Source organism: Carya illinoinensis, chromosome 13 (assembly GCF_018687715.1).
Source record: "Carya illinoinensis cultivar Pawnee chromosome 13, C.illinoinensisPawnee_v1, whole genome shotgun sequence".
Taxonomy (NCBI): domain Eukaryota; kingdom Viridiplantae; phylum Streptophyta; class Magnoliopsida; order Fagales; family Juglandaceae; genus Carya; species Carya illinoinensis.
Window position 1 is genome coordinate 24,183,856 of NC_056764.1, and position 10,581 is coordinate 24,194,436.

Genomic DNA, 10,581 nt, shown 5'->3' on the forward strand with positions numbered 1-10,581 from the left:
ATGCTATTTATGACTTGGTGAGTCTTGGGACTCGCTACTCTTCCTCTATTTTTGCTTTTTCTCAGCGGCTACAAGCTAAAAATCATGAAGTTGAAAAGCTCAAAGAACAAATTGTTGTACTTCAACGAATTGTTCAAGAGTCTCACACAAGAGAAGGAATCATTCGGCAGAAGAATAAACAGTTGAAATCTTTATTAGATTCTTCATTCCGCTTGCCGGTTCCCATGGATAAGAATGACATGATATTGTATGAAGAGAATGAGCGTCTCAAACATGAGGCTAAGAATCTCAAGTTTATGTAAAAGTATTTAAAAAATCTATCTCTATTTTTATTGACTCTAGTCTATCTTTTAAGAGATATTCATAACATGCATCATACCTATTTCTCTTCTGATCATACATAATCTATCTTCTGGTAAAGGTTTTGTGAAAATATCTGCTAACTGATCGTGTGTGTTTGTGAATTCTAGTACTATATCGCCTTTCTGCACATGATCTCGAAGAAAATGATATCTTATTTCAATATGCTTAGTTCTAGAATGTTGTATTGGGTTCTTTGAAAGATTTATAGCACTTGTATTATCACATTTGATTGGAATGTGATTATACTTGAGTTTAAAATCTTCAAGTTGTTGCTTCATGTAGAGAACTTGAGCACAACAACTACCCGCAGCAACATATTCTGCCTCAGCAGTAGATAGTGCAACAGAATTTTGTTTTTTACTAAACCAGGAAACTAATGCATGACCTAAGAAATGGCATGCTCCACTAGTGCTTTTTCGATCTATTTTACAGCCAGCATAATCTGCATCTGTGTAGCTGATTAGATCGAAAGATGTGTGCTTAGGGTACCATAACCCTAGGTTAATTGTACCACTAAGATATCTAAGAATGCGATTAACTGCAATTAAATGTGATTCTTTTGGAGATGATTGAAAGCGTGCACATAAGCACACACTAAACATAATATCTGGTCTACTGGCTGTTAAATATAATAAGCTACCAATCATACCTCGATATATTTTCGAGTCAACTGGCTTACCAGATTCATCTTTATCAAGTTTAGTTGATGGACTCATTGGTGTTCCAATTTCCTTAGCATTTTCCATCTCAAACTTTTTCAGTAATTCCTTAATATATTTTGATTAATTGATGAATGTCCCACTTTTTGCTTGCTTAATTTGCAATCCGAGAAAGAATGCAAGTTCTCCCATCATGCTCATCTCAAATTCTTCCTGCATAGTCTTAGCAAAAACTTGACACATATTTTCATTAGTAGCACCGAATATTATATCATCAACATAAATCTGAATCAAAAGAATATCATCATTTTCATATTTAATAAAAAGAGTTGTGTCGATTTTTCCTCTTGAAAAATCTTTTTCAATCAAGAAACCACTAAATCTTTCGTACCAAGCTCTAGGAGCTTGTTTAAGTCCATATAGTGCTTTTGTGAGTTTGAAAACATGATTTGGAGAAATATGATTTTCAAAACCTGGAGGTTGCTTAACATATACCTCTTCATTTATAAAACCATTTAAGAAAGTACTTTTAACATCCATTTGAAAAAGTTTGAAATCTTTATAACAAGCATATGCAAGTAGCATTCGAATAGCTTCTAATCTTGCGATAGGTGCATATGTCTCATCATAATCGATTACTTCTTCTTGATTAAAACCTTGGGCTACAAGTCGAGCCTTATTTCTAGTAATGACTCCGGACTCATCTTTCTTGTTTCTAAAAACCCATTTTGTTCCAATAATAGTATGATTTTTGGGTCTAGGAACAAGTGTCCAAACATCATTTCTTTCAAATTGATTCAACTCTTCTTACATAGCTAGAATCCAAGATTCATCAAGAAGTGTATCATCAATATTTTTGGGTTCAATTTGAGATAGAAAAGCGGTATGATTGCAAATATTTCTAAAAGATGATCGAGTACTTACACCTTGTGAAGGTTCTCCCAAAATTTGTTCCACTGGATGATCTTTCACAAATTTTCACTGTTTGGTTGCATCTTGTATTAAATTTTGATGATCTTTCCTGATGGTTCCATGTTGAACTTCCTCTATTGTTTTCTCTTTATTGAGATTGAGACTTTCCGTATTATTTATACCTCTTGTTTCTTCATCAATAGATTTCTTGGAGAGTGAAGAATTAGATTCATCAAATACTACATGCATAGATTCTTGTACAGTCAAAGTCTTTTTATTGAATACTCTATAAGCTTTACTATTAGTAGAATACCCGAGAAAGATACCTTCATCAAATTTTGCATCAAATTTGCCTAAATTATCCCTATCATTCAAAATAAAACATTTGCATTCAAATACATGAAAGTAACCAATGTTGGGCTTTTTCTCATTCCAAAGCTCATAGGGGATTTTATCTAACTTAGATCTTAGCATAACTCTATTTATAACATAACATGCAGTACTTACTGCTTCAGCTCAAAAATAACTAGGCAAGTTGTTCTCATTGAGCATTGTTCTTGCCATCTCTTGAAGAGATCTATTTTTCCTCTCTACTACCCCATTTTGTTGAGGAGTTCGAGGAGCAAAAAAATTATGCACAAAATCGTTTTCATCACAAAATGTTTCAATATTTTTATTAACAACTCTTTTCCCCTATCACTTTGGATACTTGAAATAGTATAACCCTTTTCATTTTGAATTCTCTTGCATAACTTGGTAAATGCATTATGTGCCTCATCTTTATGAGCAAGAAAGATGACCCAAGTATATCTAGAGAAATCATCAACAATAACAAATGCATAATATTTTCCTCTTAGACTTGCAACTCTATTTGATCCAAAAAGATCCATGTGTATCAGTTGCAATGGTCTAGTAGTAGAAATATGTTTCTTAGTTTTAAAAAAAGTTTTTGTTTGTTTACCAAATTGACATGCATCACAAATTTTATCTTTAAAAAAATTTGTTTTTGGTAAACCTCTCACAAGATCATTTTTTGAAAGTTTGGAAATAAGTTCCATATTGGCATGACCTAATCTTCTATGCCATAGCCAACTAGTTTCATTTTGAGCTGAAAAGCAAATAGCATCTTGTGAGGTAATTTCTTCAAAATCGATTGTATAAACATTATTGTTTCTAAAAGCAATAAAATAAATATTACAATCATGATCATTCAAGATAATGCATTTATCCATTTTGAAAGTAACTGTAAATCCTTTATCACATAATTGACTTATGCTCAAAAGATTATGTTTTAAACCTTCAACAAGTAGAACATCTTCAATTATGAGAGAAGATTCATTACCAATTTTACATATTCCCACGATTTTCCCTTTCGAGTTGTCTCCAAATGTCACGTGTCCTTCTTCTTTAGATCTAAGATCAAAGAACTTAGTCTTGTCTCCCGTCATGTGTCTTGAACATCCACTATCTAAAAACCATTTGTTTTTACTTGTGGAAGACTTCATGCATACCTATAAAAACAATTAAAATAATTTTTCTTGATACCCAAGTTCTTTGGATCCTTTATTTATTAGTATTAGAAGAAACAAGATTTTTAGGTACCCATATGACACTAATAGTCATTGTATGATTTCTTCTAATAGGACAAGTATGATAATTATGACCATTTCTATTACAAAAATTGCAAATAGCATGTGACATATATGAAAAACTTGAATGATTATAATAATATCCTTTTTTGACAAAATTACTTTTATGAAAAGAATTTTGAATATTAGTCTTTGATGCAGAATGATTATCAAAGAAATTTTTATAAGGTTTGTATTTTTGTTTTGGCATATATCCCAAACCTGCCTTGTCAAAAACACATCTTTGACTACCAAGAAGTTTTTCAAAATTTCTTTTTCCATTCGTAAAGTTTTCAACAATATTTTCTAAATCGATTTTCTTCTTATTCAATTCAAGATTTTCATCTTTTAAAATGATGCTTTCTTTTCTTAAAATTTCAATTTCATTTGTTAAAGAAAAATTTTTCTTTTTCAAAGCAGTATATTTGATACCCAATTTTTCAAATTCCTCATAAACCTCTTCTAAAATATTTTGCAATTCTTCATATGAAGGATTTTCAATATTATCAAGATTTGTTACCTCAATGTCATCTTTAGCCATAAGACAAAGATTTGCTGATTCTTCATTGCTTGCTTCACTATCTGAGCTACTTGAATCATCATCCCATATAGCTTTTATTGATTTCTTGCCCTTATTTCGATCTTTCTTTAGCAGAGGACAATCTGGCTTGATATGACCAGGTTTATTGCATTTATAATAAATTAAAGTGTCATTTTTACCTGAATCTTTATTGGAAAACTTTTTGAAGGATTTCCTTGGAGGAGTTCTATTTTTCTTCAAGAACCTCTGAATTCTTCTTGTTATCATCGCAACTTTTTCATCTTTATCGTCATTTTCCTCATCTTCATCACTTTCACTTTCATGAGGAACAGCTTTAAGTGCTAAGCTCCTCTTTGGCTTTCCTTCTTCTTCTCCTTTTTTCAATGTGTACTCATGGGTGATAAGTGACCCGATGAGTTCATTGACTTCGAGCTTCTTGAGGTCTCTAGCTTCAAGAATTGCTGTAACTTTTGATTCCCAACGTTTTGGTAAAGAGTTGAAAATTTTTCTTACTATCTCCACCTTGGAATAAACTTTGCCAAGAGCTATCAAGCTGTTTATGATATTAGTAAAACGAGTGTGCATACTAGAAATAGATTCATCATCATTCATCTTAAACATTTCATATTCATGAGTAAGAATATAAATTTTTGATTCCTGGACTTGCGAAGTTCCTTCATAAGTAACTTCCAAGTTATCCCAAATTTCTTTTGCCGTAGCGCAATTCATTATTCTATTAAATTCATTTCCATTAAGAGCATTATATAATAAATTCATAGCAGTTAAATTTAAAGTATAAAGTCTATCGTCTTCACGATCAAACTCTTCTTCTTCCTTTTTGACCTTTACTCCATCAACCACTTTTGTTGGAATATAAGGTCCATTTACAATACATTTTCAGATTTCTCTACCTTGAGCTTGAAGAAATATTCTCATTCTAACTTTCCAGAATGAGTAATTATCTCCACAAAAGAGTGGAGGCCGACTGCTAGATTGACCTTCACCAAATGAAACTGCAATGTTAGCCATAAGATCTTAACTCAAAAGATAGTTAATCTTATAATAGAGCTCTTAGTTCTAATACCAATTGTTGCCCAGATGACTAACACAAGAGGGGGGGTGAATTGAGTTGTATTAAAAAAATAACAATTATAAATCAAATATATAATATAAAATATAAACAAATATAAATTAACAATAAATATAAAGAGTAAGGGTAAGAGAGAAGCAAACTCAATATGTTCACGAGGTTCGGCCCCACTGTCTACGTCCTCGCTTCAAGCTACCCCTTGAGGATTTCCAAATTCACTATTCAACCTCCTTCAGGTGGAGATAGAAACCTATCACCCTTCCTCTTGTGTTAGTCATCTGGGCAACAATTTGTATAAACCATCACAAAAATTGATTTTTTGTGACAGTTAGGGGACTGTCACAAATTTTAAAGCGTCACTAAATCTCAATTTTATTGTAGTGACTTGATGTCATCATATGTAGAATCTTCATCTTCACTTGCATAATTACATGTTGGACTTGACATTTACTTGTGTTTTTCAAAATGGAATATGCCTAGCACGACGTATGGTAACTTAGGGATTTAGACAAATAGAGAATATTTTTACTATATGACTAATGTTATATATAGTCATAAAGTATTCAAATCCTGCATACTTTGAATTGAAAAATAGTGAACCCCATTATTAAAAGAATTAGATTTTCATATAGATCTAAATTTATTTAATTTTTTTTTCAAAATGAGTACTGCACACAGTTTCCGGACTTTGAGATTGTACAAATTATTTTTCCCTGTCATTATGACAACGCCAGTTTTTAGACCATGCGTTTTGGTTTGAAAGGAATACACAAATCGATGTCAATGGTACATGAACATAAAAGTGGAGTCATACTTTAATTCATACGTCCGACTTAAAATCATGATGAGTTAACATCCATAATTTCTTACTGCCCAGAAGTAGTTATCGTCCAAATATTTCAACAAAGAATGCCCATTGTCCATTGATCTGGAAAGCAATAATCTGTATCTGCTGGATATGTCTTAATATTCTGTTTATGGTCAATTAGGATTTTTATTTTTATTTTTTTTATAACGTCCACTCAGAATTTTAATGCTACAAAATTTATAGTTCTTAAATATTCATGTCTTAGTAATCATTCTCATATATTTCACTATCACTTGTGCTTTGATCTCAATATTATATGGTTGATAGTCTTACAGTACTAGAAGGTTAATTAATATTTAAGTACTGAAGAGAAAATTATACAAAAAAAAAAAACTACAAAAAAATAAAGAATAGAAACAAAAACAGGAATTAGAATAATTAGATTCTAATGGACGAGATGGTGGTCGCAAAGTTCAACATTCGACCCCTAAAACAGGACAGAAATTGTGATGTGTGAAGTTGCAAAAGTCAATTGGAACCGTCAAATGTGGAAGAATAGAACAGAGTCATCAAGTACCTCGGGAGAAAGAGACGAGACAGATGTGACAGATTGTTGGAATCAATAATCTCAGGATTATTTGGAAGGTTTTACATTGGATAGACGTTTCAACTGCTTAACGAGCAACGAGTAGTACTTCCTTTTTGTTTTTTTCTAAGTCTCATACAGTATAAGTTTTGTGTCCATTTCATGATCTAAACCCTAGCGTCGGGTTTAATCAACCCTTTTTGTTTTTTCCTTTTTTCTTCAAAGGAACGTTGTGTACTAGGCTAGGTCGACGCATGCATGGAAGTCATGGATTGGCTGTATGTTTTTATTGCAGGTTTTCACACCCAAACACTATTTAAACGTCTGACTTTTAGAAACCAATTGTTACCCTCACAAATGTACCAGCCGATGATGCTGGGCAAGACAGCCTAGGATTCGTTTAAATTTTGACATGAGATAAGATAATTTATTAATGATAATAAATTAATTTATAAATATATAAAAATAAAATATTTGAATTAATATATTTTATGAAATTTTAAGAATGGAGAGAGAAAAAGTAATATTATTAAAATATAATTTTTTAATATAATTTTTTATTTTGAAATTTAAAAAAGTTAAATTGTTTTTTGTATTTTGTTTAGAAGTTTGGAAAAGTTGTAATGATTAGATAATAATTAGATAAAAAAAATTAAAAATTTGAAATTGAAATGGAATGTGATGAAATATGAGGACTTTACTATCTAAATCAGAATTGACTCTTTCTACTCTTTCTAAAACACAGTTCACATATTTGTATTTAATTGATAGCATATTCCTGGAATACACAAATAACCTTCACATTTGGAAATCCAAAGAAACTAATAGTTAGAATGCTTGATCATGTCATTGGTTGGACCTATTTCAAACAAAATGGCTCAGTCAGAATCAACAGCCACCTGATTCATGACCTCCACCCTCCTTTGTTTTTTTTTGGGCTGTCATGTACATGAAATTTGTGACATGTTGTATAGTCACAAACAGTGTTTCTCACTTATAAATTGGAGAGCTCCCTTCCTCCCCAAAAGCAGTCAGAACCACCTGCCAGCTCTAGGTTCACCTCCCAACCTCTCTCTCTCTCTCTCGTTCAATCACTTGGACAGTTTATGAAAACTGTCATATGCAGTATTGTTCCGAACAAGGTTTCTACATATTTACTAGAGAGTTCTGGGTTTGGCTTTCAATAAAACATTTGCCTTACTCTAGGGATCTTCTTGTATTATATTATCTCTCCACTTCTGTAATCTTTCCTTTCAACCCAGAGCAATGGATATTGCTTCTGCAAATTTTGAAAATGTTGGACCTTTCACTCGTGCATGGGAATGGCTCAAGGCCTTGGCTGTAAAGTTATGGGCTATGGCAGTCGAGTTTGCAAATAAGATGAAGAAACTTGGACAAGATGATCCTCGAAGAATAGTCCATTCGCTCAAAGTAGGAGTGGCTATCACGTTGGTTTCCTTGTTCTATTATGTCCGGCAGCTCTTCGACCGTTTTGGTGAAGATGGAATATGGGCGGTTTTAACCGTCGTTCTAGTCTTCGAGTTTTCAGTTGGTAAGCATGAGAGTTATATATCTACCAGAATTCTTGTCGCATTTATATGAATTTAAAAACTAAGAGAAACTAATTATTGCAGAAAAAATTCTGAATTGGAAGCATGAAATTCTGATGCTGAACTCTTCTTTCCCATCATTTATAGGAGCAACATTGGGAAAAGGCCTAAACAGGATGCTGGCAACGTTGTCCGCTGGTGCGCTTGCTGTCGGAGTTGATCAGGTGGCAACTCTCTTCGATGGGACGGGACAACCCATAGTACTTGGAATCTTAGCCTTTATAATATGTAAATAAATAGTCCATTGTCGTGTTAAAATTATTATTAATATTTCCTTCACAATCATCCAAACTGGTTAATTTCATGGTTGAGACATGTGATGTGCATGCAGCTGCAACGGTAACATTTATGCGATTCTTTCCTGCACTGAAGGCAAGATACGACTATGGACTGATGATATTCATATTGACTTTCTGCTTGGTATCTGTATCGAGTTACCAAGATGATGAGGTTCTAGAGATGGCCTACGAGAGGCTATACACAATCATCATTTGTAGCTTTATTGCTATAATTGTATGCATCTGTGTATGCCCTGTTTGGATTGGAGAGACTCTGCAGAACCAAATAGCTAACAATTTGGAAAAGCTTGGGAATTTCTTAGAAGGTATTCTTCCAAGCCACAACCAAAACTTTACATGCATGTCAAATATATAATAGTTCTAATTTTTTGTTTTCTTCGTGCTATGAATAGGCCTCGTACCTTGTTTTATTGTTAGCCTCAATTCTTGACCTATTCAAAGTTACAGGATTTGGTAGGGAATACTTCAGATTGTCAGAGGAAGGGCATTCCACGGATGACAAATCATTTCTTCACGGGTATAAAAGCGTTCTGAGTTTTGAAGACAAGGAAGAAACTATGGTACGTGTGGGGTACAACGTTGTCAACCTAATGTTCTTAAATATTTCTCCAGCAAAGAAAAACAAAAAGGAAAGCAGGTGTTACTTGAATTAATTTCCACCAAATGATTCAATCTTTCTGAGTTTGTATCATTGTTATTTTTGGATTTTCAGGCAAATTTAGCGAGATGGGAACTTTGGCACTATCGTTTTGGGTTCCGTCATCCTTGGAATCGTTACCTTAAAGTTGGAACCTTGACTCGGCAGTGTGCCTACAAACTTGAAGACCTCAAACGCTACCTCAAGTGCTTTGAGATCCAAGCAGTAAGTCAGAAATACCCATTTCCTAAACAGATAGTTCCATCTTTGACAGCCAAAGTTATTACGTAAATAAGAGTTTTCTACAAATGACCGAGACTCTTGCATTTATATCAGACCTTTTTTCCTCTTCTATTCTATTTCGAGTCTAAATTCCTTCAGTGACCTATCTTTTGCCATCCTTACAGACACCCACCGAGTTCCGAAAAGAAATTCAAGTGCCATGCATACAGATTTGTTCAGAATCTGGCAAAGCACTGAAAGAATTAGCATCAGCGATCAAAAAAATGAGGCGGTCAACAACAGTTGATGGCCATATTGCAAAATCAAAAATTGCAGCCGAGAAACTCAATTCCATGCTCAGCAATTCCCTCTGGGAAAATGCCAATCTCCGAGAGATTATACCAACTGCTGCAGTCGGATTAGTTCTAATCGACATTGTGCCATGCACTGAGAAAATCGTGGTGTCTTTTAAGGAATTAGCCTCTCGTGCACGATTCGAGAGGATGGACGACAGAGTTTCACCGAACAACGACGTATAATTTACTTCATAGATAGCGAAATTTCCCATGTTGGAGTGAGTGCATCCGTTTCTTGTTAACGTCGTCTCATGATCGATAGTATATAAGCTCACTTTTTACATGTATCAAAGGAGGGGACAGTAGTCGTACGTAGTAGGTTGTGAACAGGGCATCAAATGTTGTAAGTGTTGAGGATACTTAGCCTTCCATTACGATTTACCATATGTATCATATCTGACCCTTGACTATAGGCTATTATTTTGTATCCATTTACTGCTACTTTCCATTTCTTTTGTAATCTATTTAATCTTATTTGATTTCCCATATTCTATAAATGATTATCAATAGAAAACTCTCACCACCCTTTTACGTGTGGTGGTTTTAGCAAATATTCTCATGGTATCACGAGCCCGTCCGGTTTAGCAACCCCAATCCCTTCTTCTCCATGGCTTCCGAATCCTCTTCTCATCTTCTTCCTTTCAACACTCTAATCCATATGATCACCATCAAGCTTTCTTCCTCCAATTATCTTCTCTGGAAAAACCAACTTCTCCCTCTCCTTGAGAGTCAAGACCTACTAGGCTACGTTGATGGAACTCTGGTTCCACCACCTCGTTTTGAACCAGCAACCTCTACCACACTTAGCACCAAATATTTGGCGTGGAAAGAAGCCGATCAACGGCTTCTCTGTCTCCTGCTCTCCTCTCT

General features: G+C 33.8%; 1 protein-coding gene across 1 annotated transcript; it reads left to right on the forward strand.

Moving 5' to 3' along the window:
• Window positions 1-7,853: 7,853 nt before the first annotated feature.
• On the forward strand, window positions 7,854-10,143 carry LOC122291058 (aluminum-activated malate transporter 8-like). The gene is made up of 6 exons (XM_043098709.1): window positions 7,854-8,139; window positions 8,285-8,425; window positions 8,529-8,801; window positions 8,944-9,056; window positions 9,209-9,358; window positions 9,541-10,143. The coding sequence occupies exons 1-6, from the start codon at window positions 7,854-7,856 to the stop codon at window positions 9,892-9,894; spliced, it is 1,317 nt and encodes a 438-aa protein (XP_042954643.1). The 3' UTR covers window positions 9,895-10,143.
• The last annotated feature ends 438 nt before the right edge of the window (window positions 10,144-10,581 follow it).

Coding starts and splice junctions, on each gene's coding strand:
- LOC122291058 (XM_043098709.1), top strand. CDS start 7,854: ATGGATATTGCTTCTGCAAATTTTGAAAATGTTGGACCTTTCACTCGT. Junction 9,057..9,208: donor AAGACAAGGAAGAAACTATG/GTACGTGTGGGG, acceptor TTGGATTTTCAG/GCAAATTTAGCGAGATGGGA. Junction 9,359..9,540: donor AGTGCTTTGAGATCCAAGCA/GTAAGTCAGAAA, acceptor CCATCCTTACAG/ACACCCACCGAGTTCCGAAA.